At 53.9% G+C, this 19,669-nt stretch overlaps 3 protein-coding genes across 3 annotated transcripts; all 3 read left to right on the forward strand.

Moving 5' to 3' along the window:
- Nucleotides 1–645: 645 nt before the first annotated feature.
- Nucleotides 646–3,999, forward strand: ABB37_02397 (hypothetical protein; the record flags this gene model as incomplete). The annotated part of the gene is made up of 1 exon (XM_015799382.1): nt 646–3,999. The coding sequence occupies one exon, from the start codon at nt 646–648 to the stop codon at nt 3,997–3,999; it is 3,354 nt and encodes a 1,117-aa protein (XP_015662860.1).
- A 3,718-nt stretch (nt 4,000–7,717) lies between these two features.
- Nucleotides 7,718–11,550, forward strand: ABB37_02398 (hypothetical protein; the record flags this gene model as incomplete). The annotated part of the gene is made up of 1 exon (XM_015799383.1): nt 7,718–11,550. Exon 1 carries the CDS (start codon nt 9,640–9,642, stop codon nt 11,548–11,550), a length of 1,911 nt encoding a protein of 636 aa, XP_015662861.1. The 5' UTR covers nt 7,718–9,639.
- Nucleotides 11,551–14,431: 2,881 nt separating this feature from the next.
- Nucleotides 14,432–19,561, forward strand: ABB37_02399 (hypothetical protein; the record flags this gene model as incomplete). Its single annotated transcript, XM_015799384.1, has 1 exon — nt 14,432–19,561. Exon 1 carries the CDS (start codon nt 15,914–15,916, stop codon nt 19,559–19,561), a length of 3,648 nt encoding a protein of 1,215 aa, XP_015662862.1. The 5' UTR covers nt 14,432–15,913.
- Nucleotides 19,562–19,669: the final 108 nt, after the last annotated feature.

Genomic DNA, 19,669 nt, shown 5'->3' on the forward strand with positions numbered 1-19,669 from the left:
TTGTTTGCGTTTGCGTAGCTGCCGGTGCCATGTTGATCCGCATCAATCTCTCTCTTCGTTATTCTCCTCTTCCTTCATTTTATTGTCGCGGGTGCAGTTATAACTTCTGGGTGTTTGTGGGTCCATTGCAGCATCACCAACTTGTCGACGCGGACCTGCCTTGAAAGAACAACAAAAAGAACTAACATTTTTTTAAATACCGCGTCGCGGCTCTTCCGCCCTTCGTGATTCCCTGACTGTTCAGTAGAAGAAAAAGAGGGAGAGCAATAGCAAGGAGGAGGGAGGTGTGTGGGCAAAGAGAAGCCAAAACAGAAAGTCGATCACACACGCTTCGCTCCCCCCCCCCTCCGTCTTCAGCGCGGTACCCACGCTCAAGCTTTTCGACACACACACACTCGACAAAGAAGAGGAAGGCCGGGGTTTTTTCTTTTGATGCGCGTGCAGAACGTATCCGCGTTGCCTTTCCATCCTATTCTTTTTTTCTCTGTATTTAACGCCGTGAGTCTTCTTTGTTCACTGCCGGGCTTTTGCTGTTAAGGTGAAGACGCTTCGGAGGCCAGGCGTGCAGTAGACAGTTCGTTTGTTGCGACGACTGCCCCCGCTGGTGTTCGTGTGAGACGTGGAAAGAGCAAAGCGAAAGCGAAAATGCCGACCTCACTGTACAACGAAGGTGCGACGCGCAATTCCTTCGTCGTCGACCTCGCCCATGAGGTGGCAGAGTACTACCCCGACGTCCGTCGCACCTCCTTCCCCGGCTTGAGTGCCGGCAGCATCCCAAGTAACCTTAGCTACGCACCGGGAACCTCCGTGCTGCACGGCAACCTGCACAGCGAGACGCCCGTGCGAGGAACAACCCCCTTCGAAAGCACGCCAGAGAGTGCGAGTTGTAGCAAACTGAGTGGTCCTTCTGCATTCCAGCCAGTGCAGGTGGCTGCGACGCGCCGATGGTCGTACGCCTCGGATGAGGCGGACACGGCGAAGGTGCAGCCGATGCACTCGACGGAGTTCTCTAGTGGAGAGGAGCACGTTGAGGACAGCGCAGAGGACGACGAGGAAACCGCGGAGAGCGACTGCAGCTCCGACAGCCTGGATGAGGAGAGCATAGACGATGAGGGAGAAGGCGCAGGGGAAAAGCACAGAATCGACCGAAAGAAACACAGAAACGTCGACGAAGAGTCAGTCAGCGGCGACAGCGATGACAGTAGCGTTAGCGCGGAGGGAGACGGCGAGAGGAGTGTACAGTCAGGCACCAAAACGGCCCCCTGGACTCGTCTCCAATCGAACCTCGCCGGCGTTGAAGGCGTCGGCGTCTACGGCGTCGACGACTTCCCACCTACTCCGTCTGCGACTCCATCAAGCGGGGGTAGCTCTTCCAACACGGAACCGAGCAGCAGCAGCGGCGGCACCGCCTCCACCACGGACACGGACATTGACACGGACACCACTGCCGCTACCACCACTACTGCGACCACGACCGCTGCGACGACCTCAGAGACGAACTCCGTTAGCGCTTTTTCATCCGCCGTTTTTTATCCCACGGACTCCTCCACACGGCTGTCGTCCACAGGGAAGAGACGAAACGGGAGTCTGCAGGCTCCTTCCCAAGAAAGGAAATCACCGCAGCCGCCACAACAGCAGCGACAGCAGCAGGCGGAGGCCACGCACAACGACATGAGTATGCCGTTTGTCTTCACCCCCGACGGCAGCTTTGGGGCTTTTCCCTCCCCACCGGATGAAGAGGCTTTAGCGATGGAGGTGGCAGCAGCAGCAGCAGCAGCAGCAGCAGCAGCAGCCGAAGAAGGCGACGCCCTGCAGCAGTCGATCGTGCTATCTGAGATGGGGTTTTCCTACGGCGGCCCCGGCGTCTCCATCAGTGTCGCACCGCTGGCCTACGCTGGCAACGCGCAGCCGCCGAGCCGACGCCGCTCCCTCACGCGATCCTGCCTGTCGCACATGACGATGTCCGCCCTGCCGCGGCAGTCGTCGGCCATCGTGTCGATGCTCTACTCGGCGATTGAAGGCGGCGCAGGTGCGCAGCAGGGCGGGAAGTCCGCGATGGAGGGCACATTCCCATCCACCATGATGGACCTCTACGCCCGCACGCCGAGTCAGCTCAACCCACACGGCGCCGGCGCCACAGCACTAGCGCCGGCGGGGGCGCGCAGACGGCGCACCGGTAGTGATGACAGCACAGAGTCGGGCAGCAGCGGCGTCACCTCCAGCTTCCCCAGCGACAGCGACGACGGCGGGGAGGAGCAATCGTCCTTCTTCACGCCGGCGCATGGTGCTAAGCGGAAGAAGCGCGGCGGGAAGCGGGTGGATGGCAACGGTGACGAAGAGAGGAGCACACCGCACTGCCCTCTCTACGCCGCGGGCAGCGGCTTCTCCCCTCGGCAAAACGTGCGAGTTCTGCGCGGTGACTTCAAAGCCGACGACGCGAGTCTGGACAGCCGCGAGTTGGCGAAGGCAACGCAGAAGTCGGCGGCGACGGACAACGCGGGTACCGCCGCCTCTCCGGCACCACCGTCGCTCGCTGCGAAGACGCCCTCCGCTTCTCCGATGGGCACCACGCCCGAGCCGAGTGGCCGCAACGCTAGCAGCAATGCCACCAGTGGTGGTGCTAGTCCTGGACCGGCTGCCGCTACTGATGCGGTGCGTCGATGCTCCTCCGGCAACGCCTTCATGAGCTTCCTTCGCGGCAACGCAGCCCTCCTCGGGAAGAGCACGGCGTCCACGACACTCAGCTCCGCCTGGGGCACCACGCAGGCGCCAAGCGCGTCACAGCAGACAGTGCTGGGCGGGTGGAAGCTGCTCAGCTTCCGCGAGACGGACGACGCGCCTTTGACGAACACGGAGAGCGTGCCGCACGACAAGGCGAAGCGAAAGAAGAACAAAAAGGCAAAGAAGGGGAAGAAGAGCAACGGCAGGCGGCACAAGAAGCCACCGGCGACGGCGGCAGAAGGGGAGAGGGGCGACGCGGCGGAAGTGGGGGATGCGCGGCGGCAGGAGGAGCCGGAGAGCCACGATGGCATCGGCCGCAATACCGCGGATGCGGGACAGCCTATCACTCCATCGCCTCCGCAGCCGGTGCTGCAGCAGCGAGCTCAAGCGCAGAGCCCCACCACGCACGGAGGTGGTGGAGGCGAACGGGGTGACGGGACGAAGCTCGACAACGGTGAGGCAGGTGCTGGGGCCTACGGTGGCCATGCACAGGCACAGCGGGTAGGCAGCGCACCGGGCAACACCCACACGAAAGCTACGAGCAGCACAGACGCCGTCACACCCGGCGAAACGGTAGGCCGCGGCTCCCCTGGCAAGGACGGCTCGCCAACCTCGCCGGAGGGGCAGCAGCAGGCATGGCCGGCATCACCGTCGGCCCTCCCACCCCTCACAACCAGCGCCGCTCACAGCAAGCTGCGTGTGGTCCGGCTGCCGCTGCGGCAGGCCGCGTCAACCTCGCCCGCAACGGCGTCGCGCACGACCTCACCGGCCCGCCCGTCTTCCTCGGACGCCACGGAGGCTAAAAATGGAAACAACACGGACGGCAGCAACGCAAACGGCGAAACCGGTCAGCCAATCCGGCGGCCGACGTCAGGGCCGTCCACCGCAACGGCGGCATCAACCACCACCACCACCACCACCTCAGGGGCTAAAACGACGACCACGACTAATAGCAACAACGCTGTCCTCAAGAAAACGGCGGAGCGTTTTGACAAGTTCAAGGAGGCGCCGATGACGAGTCCGTCTGCCACGCTACGGCGCACCACCGTCCGCGCCGCTGGCAAGCAGAAGGTGGTGATGAACCCGTCGCGTCGGGTGAACCTCGGCACCGTCGAGACGACCACACTGGGGGTGCGCCGCTTTCGGCCGAATGCGGACACGCGGCTAAGAGGGGTGATGCCGCCGTCCTCGTCGAAGCCGCGCGCTGGATCGGGCTTGCATAGTGGCACCGCCGCGACGAAGCCATCCCCGCCGCCGGAGCGCCTGCCTCCTCTGTAGCACGTCGCCTTGCGTAGCGGTGTAGGCGAAACCGGTCCAGGTGCATTTTGCTATCGAGCTGCTTTCCCCCTCTCTCCCTCCCTCTGTGATGGAGGTGTTGTGGCACGGCATGCATTCACTGTTGTTGCTGCTGCCGTCCTCACATCAGCGAGCTCTTCCCCTCTTTCCGTTTTTTTTTTGGTCCATCTTTTTGTTTGTTTGTTTTCCTCGCTAAAAGATGCATCATGACCGTGCGTGAAGGTACGTAAAAGGCCGGATGGTGATCTGCTGCTGTTTACTGCGCTGTTGCGTTGAAGCGACGTCTGCCAACATACATGTTTGCAGGCTTCTCGATACGGCTTAACGGCGTGATTACGCTGGTGTTTTTAGTATTTCTATTAGCACTTTTTTGCTTTTGTTTCATCTAGACTCCGCCATTGTTTCGCGTCTAATGTCAAGATCTTGTCTCTGCGTGGTGGCTTTCTTTCTTTCTTCTCTCTCTCTCACTGCTGTGAACTCGCCCAAGGAGAGAAACGTTCTTTCCCTCTTCTGTGTTTGTGTCGTCGCCCTTTTTTTTTCTTCTACTTCCCCTCCTTTGCCTTTCGTTGTTCATTCTGTACTTGAACTTGTGGGATTTTGCGTGTACATAACATGCTCGTTTTCGTTTTCTTTTCACATGGTGGTGACTTGCAGAATTAGGAAGCCCGTTTGTTTTTTCCCCGCTGCTTCCTTTCCCAAAAAATATATAATAATCTTGTATGCAGTGCACGCGTGAGTGTTGCGTGGATACATCGCTGTAGGCTACTCCCTTTGTTCGTGATACCATTGTTTTTTAAGTACTTTAATTTCCCTTTTGTTTGCCTACGTGGCCGCGTCCTGCTACTCCTCCCGTTTTGCCTGAATTGTTATCATCTCCGTTGCGTTTTCCCACAGTATCTTTTAGTGTTCTCGTCATCACTTCACTCATGCGTGTCGGGTGGTCTTCTCGCCACGCCTCCCGCTCACCCCCTCTCGTACGCGCTGCTATGATCGTCGCGAAGGACTACACCTTTTTTCCCTTTCTGTGTGTGTGTTTCTTTGTTTTCTCTCGTTTGTGCAGACGCACATCATTCTGCGCTTCTTTGTCTGCGCAACCGTTTGAAGAAAAAAAGAACGCTTCGTTAGGTTTGGAATGGAAGCAAGCACGCACACAGCAAACAGAGAGAGGGTAACGAGTACGGTGAGATTGGGGGAAGAGCAGGTGTGGTGAGATTTCCGCTGCTGCCACGACGTTCCCTGCGATGCATCCATGCGTCGGGGTTCTGTGGTGAGTGCACCATCGACTGGTCGACAACGTCTTGTTTGTGCCGTCTGAAGAGGGTCCTCTTTCTCTTTTTCTTTATTTGTGTAGAAATGTCTTATTCGTTTCTTATCTTTTCTTCTTGCGTTTCTCTCCTCTTTCTTTTTTTTTATTCTCCGATCTCCTTTGACGCTCCGCCTAATAGATGTTAAATGCCGCAAGGTGGAACAGCCGTGCGCACCGCAGTTCAGCTGCGAAACGAGTTTTAGCGCGGAAAAAAAAATTTGTATGTGTAAGCGAATTGAAGTTTCCAGAACAACATTGTGTGAAGTATCCGGGTATCTGAAAACACTGTGATGTGCTTTAGAATTTTTTTGGTTTTGTTTTTTTATATGAAAACGTTTTGAATCGTGCTTACCCTTTTTTGTTTTGAATGATAAAACTCATTTTCATTTGCTGCCTTTAGTGTCGTCCGTTTCTTCCAGTGCGTTCTTCTCCCCTTCTTTTTCTTGTCCGTGTTGATTCACACGCATTGTGTTGTTCATATTGTTGGTTTGTTTTCTCTTTCGTTTCTGACGCTCATTGTCTTCTTCCTTTTTTTTTTTGAGATGGCTTCTCTGCGATACTTGTGTGTCGCACACTTCCGCCGCAATTGATTTCTTATTGTGCCGTTTAATGGGGAGCATCAACAGCATCGACAACAGCAAATAAAAAAGAAAAGCGCAGAAGACGGGGTCGGTAGCAATTATGAGCACCTTGAGCAATCTTCACGTTCAGTCGCCTTCTCCTTTCCATTTTCTCACACTTCTTTTTCCCACCTCGTCTTTTTTTTTTGAAAAATTATTTTTTTCTTCGTATCGCCGTCGTTTAGGTGGATGCTCTCTCTCTCTCTCTTGGTCTTCTTCCATCTCCCAACGTGCAGCGGCGTTCCGTGGCTTTAAATAGTATTGAAAAGAAATGTACTGTGACATGTGCGCGTACATGATGCCCCACCATCGTTGTCCGATATTCCACCCAGCTGAAAGGCCTCTTTTATTTGCTTTGAGTGTTTCCCTCCTCGTGCCTTTGGAAAACTAGAGTGTGACGTAATACAGCAGAATAATAATAATAATACCAAACGTAAATCATGTGTGATACGGCGTCGTACATCTTGTCCTCTGCGTGGGCCCTGAGCGTACAGCATCTCTCCGCTTTTTCCTTTCTCCTTCTTCTTCTCTCTTTTTCCACGGCTGTTCTGCGTACGACACTCGTGTTAAGTTTTTTTTTTCTCCTTCAACGAGCACGGATGTTCTTGCTGTTCCCTCCGTTGATGGTAATGCTGTTTGCTGGTTTGTTCTGACAGTTTATGAAGCGTCGAAGTTGCTTCACTATTTTTTCTCTCTTTTTCGTATTCTACGACTTTTCTCTCCTCTGTTTATTACGGACTTTGTCCCGTTACTACTGCTCCTCTTTATTATTAATATTGTTGTTGATGTTTTCAAAGCACCGCTTTCTTTCCCTGGTGAACGAATGTATTTCCTCCCCATTTTTCCCCGTCGTTTGTGGTCTTTTCGGTTCGCGTCTGTTCGTTTACGTGTTCCTGCAAAGTGTGCTTGTCCGCCTCTGGTGAAGAGGTCGCCCGGCGAATGAAAAGAAGAGGCCGACGTCGCGTTCTACCGCCCCCTCATTTTTATTATTATTTCTGCGCTTCTCTCTCTCTTTTCTTTTTTGCTGTTTGAGCGTTTGCTGCGCGTTGATGAGGTGATTCAATTAAATAGCGTATTTCACTTCTTTGCTTTGCTTCATATACTTCTTTATATAGAGCTTGCTCTGCCTCTCGCTGCGTGTAGCTCTACATCAAACGAAACGAACGAACATATATATAAAGTGTGCTGATGGGAAGTGGTAGTCGTGAAGGATGCGTTCGAGAGATGCTCTCGGAGGCGCACAAGCACTGAGACGTCTTTGAAAGATACTGCTCCGTGACGCCCATTTTCGCGGAGATACGGTTTCTCCTTTGCTTTTCTTTTTGTCCTTCGAAGAAGTCAGAGAAAGCACAATAACAACAAAAAAGGGACGGTAAAACAGATTGTTGTACACAAGTAATGCGTTCACCCGTCAACATTGGCGGAGGTCCGCGTTTTTACTTGACCTCTTCTTTCACGGCAAACTCCACGTGCGAGAAAGGAAAGAAAAAGAAGTCAAAACCACTGTCGTTAATGTCCGAGTGCGTTCCGCTTCGAATCGTCTCGTTCTGCCATTTTTGGCCCCCATGTGTTCCCTCTTTTCTCGTCCAGCATTCGCCTCTTCTTCTTCTCCAAACGCCTTCTCTTTCTCCTTCTCGTTTTTTTTATGGCGATGGCTTTTTCTTCTTCGCCCTGTTCTTTTAAACCCCCTTCTTTTTCTTCTCACTGGACTCATTTTATCCGCGTGCATATGAATAACACTTCAACATATGACTGCGCCATGCCCCTGTTCACTAGTAAATTGTGCGTATTCGAACTGTTTGATGAGCGGTGACCCAGACCGCTACCCGCCCCCGTAGTCGTAAACCGTTGCTGTGGACTGGCATTATCGCACATAACGGTGCGGAAAGATAGTAAAGGAGTACATAAAAAGAAAAGACCTTTCAAACACCAACGCAATAAACTCCGTAGATTCTCCTAACACCATCTTTTTTTTTCTTCTTCTAGCACCTGATTCATTCTGCCTGCTGCTATGCGACTGTTTCTTCTGTAAAAAAAAATTCCCCGTTCTCCTCCTTTCCAAACAAGTGCAGCGTGCGAGCTTACTGCTTGTTAACTTTCGCCTTTTATAGTTTTTTTTCCCCTTCTTTCCTTCATGCTGTCCTTGACTTCATTATTAAACTTAACACAAAAATCGCTTTTCTGTGACAGGCGCGCAAAGATTTCGCTTTCCTAACCTGTTTTTGAACTACTCTTCAACGTCTAATTTGTTTTGTTCGTGTTTGTCTGCCTCTCTTTTTTTCTTTTATCTTCATCTTTTCCTGTTGTTGTTTTTGCGGAAGACGTGCGCAGAGCACACGGCACTGGCGCCTCTTTCCTCCTCTTCCACATCTTTCTGTTTTTTACAGAATTTTCTACGCCACAAGTGCTGTGGTGAGGTGGTTTCGTGTGTGCGCGTGTGAGAGCAAAGGTGCAGAAGGAAAGCGTTGATATATATATATATCTCCTGCCCACCTCTCTTTTTCTATCTCTCTGTAGCAGTTTGTCAACTCTGTACATATCGGTTCCTTTATTTATTTATTTTCGAGAGGATTTCTTTCTTCTTTCTCTTGTCTCTCTTCACTCTCAATCATTTTTTTGTGTGCGTTTTTACATCTTCGTCTTCTTTCCTCGTCGTACCCACAACCGACTGCGGTTTATATTGACCTCTTTTTTAAGTTCTCGTGAGCACTTGGTGTGTGAATCTCACAGCGTTGCTTCTTATTTTCCCTCTCCCGCTCCATTAAAAGAAAAATAAGAATCACTCGTGAGGTGCGCGTTTCTCCTCATTCGTGGTAAAGTTCTTCGTATATCATTCGTGTAGTTCTTTTTTGAATTCTACCCTCCTTCTCTCTAAGTATATGTATTTATACTTTCCAAAAAATATATATATTTACAAAGTCTATGTATTATTTTTCCTTGTTTTATATTCCTGAAAAGACTGTTTTTTATTTTTTCTCTCTCTCCGTTTGCGTCTAATTGCTTTCTTCTAGCTCATTGACGGCGTCCCTTCTCCGTCTATTGTTTCGCTGTGTGTGTTCTTCCCTGTTAGCCACCGCACCCTTCACTCAATCGTGTAAGGAATAGGTGGCCCTGCGTTGAGCACATCGAGAACGTGACTCTTTTTTCGCTCTTCTTACGTTTGCTTTTTATTGGAAAGCAGCAAATTGTTTTTCTTTCAGCGTCTTTTCTTTTAGTGACGAGCAGGACCAAATCGGTGTGAAAGAAAAAATATTCTTCTCTCTTTGTTTTTATTAGTATTAACTTGTGTATGTGTGTGTGCCGCTGCTGTGCAACGTGGTTTGAGTGATTATTATTATTAGTGTTGTTTTTCAATTTACTCTTGTCGTTTCGCGTCTAATACATTACGCCGAAGTTGTCTTTCTATAGAGTGTCTTTTTTTCCCTTTTCCTTCTCTTTCCTTCGTTATTTACTGCATTTTACGCGTGGCGGACTCGTCTTCTTCTTCCCCTTTTGCCTGTGTACGTTGACCTTCCGACCACTGTTTTCTGTTGTGTGTATACTTATAAAAATATATACACATATATATATATATACATCTGTCTTTGTCACCACGCCCATTTCTATTTCTCTCTCTCTATATAGATATACTTTTTTGGCGACTTCTCTCTCCTTCTTTTATTTGTGCTTCTTTGGGCGCTGCCGACGCCTTGTCATATGCCTGCTCCATTCGCGGAGGTGAAACCGCGTTCCACCACGGCATTGGCTCCTGTGTCGCCGGTTGTGCAACGCGTCAAGAGCGGCGAAGATCGCATTGCTTCGTACCCCAGCGCTGTGGAAAGCCAGCTCCGCGACACCGCGCCCGCCGGTGCACCTCACCTGACGCCTCGCCTAGCGATAACCGTCGCTGCGGTCACCTCGAAGGAGAACACGCCGCGCTGCACCTACGACGTCACGTGCTACCCGCCGAAAGTTCCTGCCGCCACTACCACTGCCACCACCACCACCATAAACGCGATGGCGGTGCAGTTGCTGTCTAAGCCACGGCGAAGTTCGCCGTACTTACCGCAGCTCAGCCTTGCTGAGGGCCACCGTACGTCGCCCTTGTCGGCGAACCCGGAGGAGCGCGCGGGGGAGTTTAATGAAGCCTCTCTGTGCGTGCCGTTGTCGGCGGGATGGGTGACCGGCACCCCTACCCCGCATCTGAGCGCGCGACGGCTCTCGCCTCTCTCGCTACTGGCCGTTCCTCCTTCCTCCACGTCACCCGCTGTGACGTCCACCAACGCTGCCACGAGGTCGCCAGCGACGTGTGCGACGGTGGAGGAGACGCCGCCGGCTGCGTCGGCGAAGATGGTGGCATTCGAGCAGCGTCGCATTCCACTCCCGCCGCCTGCGGTGGTGGCGAATTCGGTGGACGATGACGAGAGTGGCAATGCCAGCAGCAGCAACACCGATGCTGGATCTGCCGCCGCCACCGCCGCTGTCATCTCGCAGCCACGCAAGACTGCGGACACAAAACAAACGAAATTCGAAGCTCAACGGTGTCTTTGCACGCCACGCACGCAGCAGCAGCAGCGGCAGTCGCATTTGGCACCTTATCCCCCGCCCACTGGCTGTCCTGCATCATGTAGCACCTCTTCAGGGCCGCAAGACTTCGACAACGACGGCGATGTGCGAGGCTCGGTGCTGCCATCCTGCTCGATGGACTCCACCATCCTGCCACAGAAAAGCGCCCCCACATGCTCCACCAGTCTCTTTACGTCTGTCTGCTTCGACGTCGCCGCGGAGGACGCACCGCGGGGATGCGCACCCACGTCGCCCCGCGATCTCGGGACGGCAACGTGCCGACTGCCGCCGATGCCGCCGTGCTTTTCGCCATCCCCGCCGTCCTCCGCCATCGACGCGACGGAAGCGGCAAAGGCGGGCGCGGCTGATCGCGAGCAGGCGCTGGTGGCTCGGGACTTGCAGCAGTGGCGGCGCTGCAGCCGACACCGCCAGCTCCTCATGCGAGCCTGCAACGTGGCTGATGCGCGCTACGACGCGCAGCCCGTCACGGTGCACCCGTCACGCCCCTCCCTCGTGCTGGGCAGCGACTGCAACGACGCGAGCGACGAGCATGCGAACAACGCGAGCGCGGCGCTGGCGGGGCTGCCCGGTATGACACACGACGGAGAAGTTCCAGAGAACACCGTCGGGACACCCCACAGTGCGGTGCCGTACGCGTTGTCGGAGGCGGCGCTGCGACGTGCGGAAGACGCAGCGCGGCAGCAGGAGTCAGTGCGCCACGCCTCCGCGCGTTCACGGACGTCCATTATTTCCCGCTGCTCCACGCCGGACTGGGCGGGAGTTGAAGGCGGAGTGCTTTTCCGTAAGAACGAGGCTTCGCCGAGACGCGGAGGCGGTAGCGGCGCGTCGGGGCGGAGTCCCTCGTTGGACCGCCTCTTTGTCCGGCCCTCCTCCACGTCTGTCATGATGGACTCCCTGCGTGACGGCAGCGGGTGGAGCCGCAGTGAGGTGGGGCTGTGGGCTGGCAGCAGTCGGCAGTTGAACCTGTCCATACTCACCTTCACAGGGGCGCCCGCCTTGAATTCCTTCTCGCCGAACTCCGACAGCAGCCTCATCCCGTAAAGAAAGGCGCCAGATTTCTGCATTAGACCGGTTGCGCGTACCCGTGCCGTAGGCAATCATTATGGTAAACAAAAAAAGAAAAGAAAAGCGCGATCGTTGTCGCCAGGACGTATACGTGTTTTTCCTGTATATATTTCGAGAACTGCGCCGTGTTTCGTGTCTCTGTTTGTGTTTGCGTTGGTCGTTGAGTCTCGCCTTTTTATTTTCCTTTTTCTTTCACTCCCTTCTTTTCAATGGTACAAATTGTGTACGCGTATGCATGTACGCGTGGCTTCGTTTGATGTTCGTCTTGTCGGCTCTTTTCTTTATAAAACCCCCCCTTTTTTTTCGTGATCCCTGTCTTGGGTGCTTTGTGCTTTTCCCTCCCCTCTTTTGCAGCATTTCCTTGTTACGTTTCTAATCTATTATATATACATATATATACATATATCTTCACGCTCCCGTGACACGCCTACTCGTGCCGTAATTCTTTTTTTTGTGTGTGTGTGCACGATGCCAACAAAGCGTGTGCGAAAAGGGAAGCACAGATCTCTTCTTTTCTTTTTTTTACTCTTTCTACTCTTTCTTGTCTTTTACATCTGCACGAGTGAGATTACTGAAGGAGCATTCGTCTATACAAGAGTTGCCTTCTCTATTATTATTATTGTATTCTCATGCGACGCCATTTCCTTTTCTTGTCGACGTGATGAACGGTGTGACGCGCCGTTGAGAGGGATGTCATCGCCATCTACATCATTGAGGCTTACCTTTCCTTTCTCTGTGTATGTGTGTGAAGGATTGTACTCCTTGCCTGGTAAGGCTGGACGCAGAGCCACGCCAGACAACGGATTTTATACTTCTCGGATCTTTGTCACGCGGGAGTTTGAGGGCGAGCGGTGAACGTGCGTGCGTGCATGCGTGTGCGTGCGCGCGTGTTCGCGGTCTTCTTTGCTTCCTGCTGGATAAAGGAGTGAAAAGAAAAACCTGCGCGTATATTCATTTTTGCATGCCGGTGTATGCGAAGTGTCCATCAATGAAAAGCAGCACAGCACTCCTCTTTGATTCTTCTTCTGCGTTGGCTCGAAGTACTTGTAAAAGAAAAATCGCACTTCATTAGTGGGGCTCAACTGCAGAAAATAGTTTTTTGTTTTTCGAATTTCTTTCCTACGCTGCTATTTTCGTTGTTGCATCTCGCGTCCGCGAATTCAACGACCGCTCTTTTTGTGTGTGAATGACTGCTCTCTTACGGCTGTGGTTTCTTTTTTCCTGCTGTCCGCTGCTTCCACGATGTCGTCATCCTTCTTCCCTGGATGAGCCGCAGCGGTTACGTTTTGAACGCAAGAGAGGCAACAGTAACACCTTCTCCCTTTTCTCCCGTCTTGGCACCGTCGTGTTTAACCTCGCCAATTCGATCTTTTATTGTTTTCTTCGTCAGTGTTGATTTCCAAAACTACTAATCGTTTTTCTTGAATTCCTCTTTTTCCCGCTCGCGCAGCGATGTGGTGTGGTGTAATGTGCTCCGCCCACGGTTGCGGTGGATGATGTTGTGATGGACGTTTTTGCTTGTCCATTTTCGCTTAGTTCGTCACGTTCTCAACGTCTCTTTTTCTCTGTGTGTGTGTGTGTGTGGCTTTCTGCTTCTTTTTGATTCGTCACAATTTTTTTTTCTAAATTGCCTTTTTTTTTGCGTTATCGTCTCTCAAATCGGAGGAGCAAAGTGGGAACGCACGGCGTTTCTGTGACAGGGCTTTTCTTTAACTGCGTCACAACTTCATTAATATTCACTCACGTAGTCGAGAACGAGGCTGTGCATGATTTAAAAAGATAAAAGAAACATCGGTAAAGATGTCCGGCTCTACGCAACTGCGTGCTGAAAGAACGTTGTCTCTCTTCTCTTTGATAGGGCTCTTTGAGATGCGCTGATGTATTTTCTCGTCTTTCTCCTCCTGTTATTTACCTTTTATTTTTTTAAGGTTTTTCTCTTTTTTTTTTCTTTTAAAATTACTATTATTTTGCTCAGCTTGTAGAGCACAGTTATTCGGTACAAGCGTTCGTCGCCGCGGCAACAACAAAAAAGAAAAGGACGATTATGTACGCGGTAGCGATGATATGTCGAGCCAATCAAAAGCGGACGTCACGCTGATTGGAAGCGAAAACCGTCTCTAATGTGGTGAAGCTGCTTGTCAGTGTATTTCCAACTGGGGCGATCGCGCCGTGCGAGGCTTGAAAGAAAGGAAGGAATGCGAAAGGTGACTTAGAGAGTTATGTGTGCTGCACATTTCTATCGAAGGCCGTTCCACCTTCACTCACTGATAAAGCGCGCCGTCACTGAAGCCACTTTTCACGACAAACCGAGAGCAAAGAACAATTTTTTTCTTTAGTATTATTATGATTAAGACACTGCTGCAGAATTGTTCGCTTCAACCACGCCTTTTTTGTTTGTTTTCGCTTCTCTCTTATCGTGCTGTGCATGCTTGCCGGCGCTTCTCCGCGAAGCAGGCCAAAACACTCACTACGGGCTTGACCGTTTCCTTTTTCGATAAACTTTTTTTTTCGATTCTCCTGCGAAACATGCACCTCACAGGTGGAGGAAAAAGGGAAAAATAAAAAGCAGTAAAAGGAATAGAAAAGCCCACAAGTCTTCATATCGGCGACGCTGCACGGCAGTGGTGGTGCAATTCTTCGAGGAGAAACACCGCCATGCGCGTGAAGGAGCACCGCTGCGTTTCTTGCGGCACGAAATCAAAGGACCCTTCCCATGCCCTTTCTTTCATAATTCCTATTTCTGTTTTTGTCTTTCATCAACATTTCCTTCTTTCTCTCCCTCGCATCTCAACTCTCTTCTTTTCTTCTTCTCGTTCACGGTGATTCGAAACCCGAAACAATGTTATATATCCTTTGTAGTAGAAGTGTTTTCTTTTGTTTTCTTCTAGCGACTTCGCTGTGTTTCTCGTTCCCATATAAACGAGTTCGTTCACGTACTTATACAGCAGCAACGGGGAGAGAGCTGGTTGTTATTAAAGAGAGAGAGAGAAAAAATATATATATATGCGCCTTTCGCTCCTGTCTTCGTAGCAGAGTAATTCAACGTACTAGCTTTTTCTTTTTAAGCATTTGAGAGTCACTGTTGAGGGTACTCTTTTTTTTCGCGGTGCCTTCTTTTTCATTTTATGCATTCGTAGAGCTCCTCGTCTCTTCGTCTCTCTCTCTCTTTCCGCGTGTCGCCCGCGGTGCCGCAACAGCAGAGCCGCTCGCATTAATTCTATCTTCATCGTCAGTGTTACACAGTTTTCAGCTCGTGTGGTGATTCTTTTTTTTCTTCTTTTTCTCTTTGGTTCTTCTTCCCTCTCCTTCTCGTTTCGTCTTCGTTGTTTCGTTGTGTACGTGGAGTGGCATCAAGCTCCACATTTCCACCCTTTTCGCGGCCGACTACTCTGCTTCTTTTCGTCTGCCAGGGAAACTCCTTTTTTTTGGTTGTTGTTTTAAACCGACCTTCTCCTTTTTTTGCTTTTAAAATTCGTCTCTTCCCTTTTCTTTTCCTTTCAAGCGCTTCTCTTGGTTGCATCCTTGCTGTTACCTGAGTCCGCTAACACATTCATTCTGCTTTTTGCTGTTGTTACTTCTTTATCTTCTGCCTTGGCTCGTTTTATTGTTTGCTTATTTGCCTCCGTACTGCTACACCTCCGTTCATCTCTGTATTGAGGGGAAAAAAAATCTACTACCTAATACCAACGGAGGGGCACGCAATCGGTCATCGTCAGCTACGGTAAGCCGTTCTTCTCGTTTCGTTTCTTTTTTTGTTTTATTGTTTTCATCATTGTTACTTCTTCGGTGGCATTTTTCCCTCTTCTTTGGAATCCACCACTTTCTTTCTTTCTTTACTTCTTCTCCAAACACCAAATATCTTCTAAACCTCTCGTTATCTTATTGCTGTTATTACTGCTTTTGTTTTGTGGTTGTTGTTTGTCGTGTTGCAGCCGTCGGGAGCCTCATAGGTGGACCTTCGTTTTTTCCCCTTGCTCTTTGTCGCCTTCCCTTTTGTGTATTGTACGTTGTTGGGTGACGGACGCACGCCCACCAGCAAATCACACTATACAGAATTACAACGGAAAAGGTGTAAAGCGGCGCTACATTTCTTTTTGTACTACTCCGTTTTGTTTTCTCTCTCTCGCCTACCGGACTCCCCGCTGTTTTTCCAACGGTCTTTGTTGTCGTGGCTTCCTCCCGTTGTCGTACACATCCGCTTTGCGCCACTCTTTCTGCCGTGTCTAGCGCCGCGTTCTTTTCGTTGTCTTGTTTATTAGTATTATTATTTCTATTGGCTTCCCCCCCCCCCTCCCCCTCTTCTTTTTTGTAGCTTTTGTTTTGCTTCTCCTTTTTGATCATGTCGACATCGGAGCCGGCCCAACGGCGGCATGTGCGGCGTCCCACACAGAAGCCCAGCGAGGACGTGCGCGCGCCACACAATCCGCCGGACAGTATCACCGACGGCGACCTCCCTGCGCACTCCCCCCTCCCCCTCCCCGACGCAGACGAACGCTACGACAGCGTGCTGTTATCCTCCCGCAGCACGACGACATCCCTGTCGCGGCAGCAGACGCTATCGCACACGGCGAGGACTTGCGCCTTTACCGAGTCGCCCTTCCTTTACTCGCCTACTCTTGCGGCTGCACGTTACAGCAACACGCCAACCGTGACATTGAAGTCGACAGCCAACAGCACCCCCACCTCGGCAAAGGTCTCACCTACCACTGCTACCGCCACCTGTGAAGGGGAGAACGTGGAGAGCAACGAGGGTGTTGTGGCCAACAAAAAACCTGACGGTCCTTTCGTGGCCGGCGCCACGCCGGAGAAGAGCAGCGCGAAACGTGGGTTACAGGGCAGCCCGTCGCCGCAGACACACATCGGCGGAGACGTCAGAAACGATGGAAGCGAGCTGCATCCTGTCGAGGAGAGTCTTTCGTTTGAGATCTACAACTGTCACCCGTACAACATCAGTCAGGGTCGTAACCCATTTATACCGAATGAGATGCGCTTTCCACGCAGCTACACTGGCAGCGCATACCGGGAGTCCCCCGTGGCACCAAACGTGCTGCCGATGGTCTCGCTCCCCGACGACGTCAATCAGCGCTACCTCGCGTCGGCGAGTTCGCGTGAGCAGCCGCCGGGTGGGCGCTACGCGGCCATGTCTCAAAGCTCACGCTCCGAGGAAGCCCACCAGCTCACTCCGCGACCCACGGATGGCGAGAGTTTTTTTGTTGAGGGCTCCTCTCATCCTAATGGTCGCGGCACGCTTCTCGATGACAACGTACGGCACAGCGCCACCGAGAGCTTCTTGGCCGACGACGGGGGCAGCAGCAGCGCACAGCCTCTACGGGTGGATGCGTCGATGAGCTCGCAGAGTTTTATGCGGAACTTCAAGCGCCGGCACACCGCGAAAGCCGCCAGCGGACGCGGTGGGAATGCTGGGAATGGCCGTTACGCTTCGGCAAGCTCGAGCGGCTCCCATCGGATCTCCGCGGACGTGGCCGCGACAAGCGGTAGCAGTGGCGCCGGTCCTGGCCCGGAGGTGTTCTCCTCCGACCAGCTCACGCAACTGCGCCCCGCCCACAGCAAGCGGCGAGGTGGAAATGCCGCCGCAACGGCCGCTGCAGCGGCGGCGCCCGACGACGGCGGTGACACACCGCACGGTCGACAAGACGTGAATGTGCTGGGCATCAACTCCAGCGATATGTTCACGCGCGCCACGACGGCCCCTGCCGAGGATGGCGTCGCGTCCCCCTCCACGGCCGACTTCTCCATGGTGCGTGCCCCTGTGACGGGTCTGCATGCCAAAGTCCTGGGCAACACCGCCGTGGACGAGAACGAGGCCGCCGAAGACCCCGAAGAACGCGAGTTGCTCACGCAGCAGATTCACAACTTCGTCTCGAAGATTGTGCGAAAGCACCGCGAGGAGTCGACCGGCTCTCCGCAGGCGCAGCCGCCGTCGTCGCCCTCCGGTTTGCCTGCTCTCGACGTGGAGCACGAGAGGAAAGCCGAGATTCTTCGACGTGCAAATGCCGAAGCTGCCGCCGAGGAGGCAGAGCTACAGAAGAAGGAACGACGTCCAGGTGTCAACGCCAATGCGGCGGCGCCGCATTCCCTTTCCCGCCCCTTGGACGCCTCACCGACTACACCACCGGGAGACACCACGGCCGCGAACAGCAACAGCAATGAACCGACGGCGGCGGAGGGAGGGCGTCCGGGGAGGGGTGAGAAGGCCCACAAGCGTGTTCGTTTTAACCTGGAAGGATTGCCTCCCCGGGACGAAGAGGGACCCAACGCACTGCAGATGCCGCGACACAGCATGGGGCGGACCGACGGCGCGCCGGTAAAGCGTCCGCTCTCGCCGCCCGTTTTGCTCCCCACTCCTGACACCCCTACCACCGCCAGCAGCGCAACACCGGCGGGTGAGACAAAACACACGTCCACCAGACGGCACAGCTCCCCCCAGACGGTGGACGTCCGCTCCCTTTTATGCGCTGGCGTGACGGAGCGAAACCTGCAGCTGCCCTCCAGTCCCACGGCGGAGGGGACGGCGACGACGACAACAGATGCGGCAGAAGCGGAGGAGACGACGTCGCCACTGCCGCTGCGATACCCCGTCAGCGTCGCGGACTCCTTCATGAGCAGCCAACCGTGCACGCGGAAGGCTTCACGTGATGACAACGACGAGCAGCAGCCGCAGCGCACCACCGTGACGTCGGATGTATCTTTTACCCCGACGAGTGCGCTGCCTTCCTCCTCGTCCGCCGTCAACACCGTCGGAGGTGCAGCGGCGGCGACAACAAAGTGCCTCCCGGTGCCGCCTGCGCCGGCGGCGGCCATGCAGTTCACCTCCCCCACGCAGGAACCGCAGAGGCGGCACAAGTCGGCGGCGAAGGTGCGGAAGGCGTCGAAGATGCACCGCAAGGCTGTCGTGGCGCTGGTCGTGGGGGCGAGTGAGTCGGTCACGGCGTTGCAGTCGAGGGACTCGTCCTCCACCCAGCATTCCCAACTCGGACCGCTCACCCAACCATCGCTCAGCCTGCTCAGCTCGATGGAGGTGTGCATGCCGGCGAGCGCGCGCAACGTAGTATGTGTGAACCTCAGCAAGCCCAACATCCACGCGCCACCCCCCATAAACACCAGCGTGAACAGCACGTCCACCAGTCCCATGGCGACGAGTACGGGTCCGCCGCATGGCGTCGCGCCCGACATCGACGCCGCCACACCAAGCAAACGGGCCCACCGAAGCGAATGGGGACCACAAAACCGCAACACCAACCTCGCCGCAGCAGCGCCATCAACGCTCACCGCCTTCGAGCAACCCCCTCCGTTACGCTCCATGCAACTCACTTCACCTCAACAGACCTCCGCCGTCCTCGTCAGCGCAGCCACCGCCGCCACCACCACATCCTCGTTGTGCTCGAAAGACGGTGAGGCGAAGAGGCCGCGCGAACCGGCTCGGCGGAGGTCGGCCGCCGCCCGCACCGCACCCACCGACGACGCGGGAAGCTCCACCGCCCCTTCGTCGCGTCGCAGCAGCCTTGCCGTCAACGGCCCCACTGCACCGAAGCCGGGCGCCTTTGCGGAGCTGCCCCCGCTTTCTGCCTCGTTGCACAGCCGGACGTCGACGCCAGACGTCGCGGGGAGCCCTACCACGGCAACGGCGACCAACATCGCAACCACCACGGGTGGGGAGGCGCAAGGAGTGCTGCTGCCCGCTGCACTAAACCGTCGCCCCTCCGCTTTGCACGACGCCGCCGGCTTGGTCTCTTGGGGGCGGCAGGAGCACTCCTGCAGCACGGCAGAGTTCAAGGACGATCGTGAAATGTCGCCCCGGTCGGCCAACGGCAGCGAGAGGTCCGCCACGCGAGAGTCGTCGGTGGCTGGGAGTGCGAGCGAAAAGGCTCTGGCGATGCAGCAGCTCCCGCACGTGCTCCCGCGACTGTCAGGCTCATCGCTGAAGCCGCGCTCTGCGTCGCAGACGATAACGCCGCCGTTTTTATAGTTCACTGTGGAACTGAAGTGCAAAGAAGGGCCACACATACCTCCCTTTTTTTCTTCCTTCTTTCCCCCGGTCGCTTCTTTCATCAGCGCGTTATTCTTATTTTGCATT

Source organism: Leptomonas pyrrhocoris (genome assembly GCF_001293395.1).
Source record: "Leptomonas pyrrhocoris isolate H10 chromosome Unknown, whole genome shotgun sequence".
NCBI classification, from domain to species: domain Eukaryota; phylum Euglenozoa; class Kinetoplastea; order Trypanosomatida; family Trypanosomatidae; genus Leptomonas; species Leptomonas pyrrhocoris.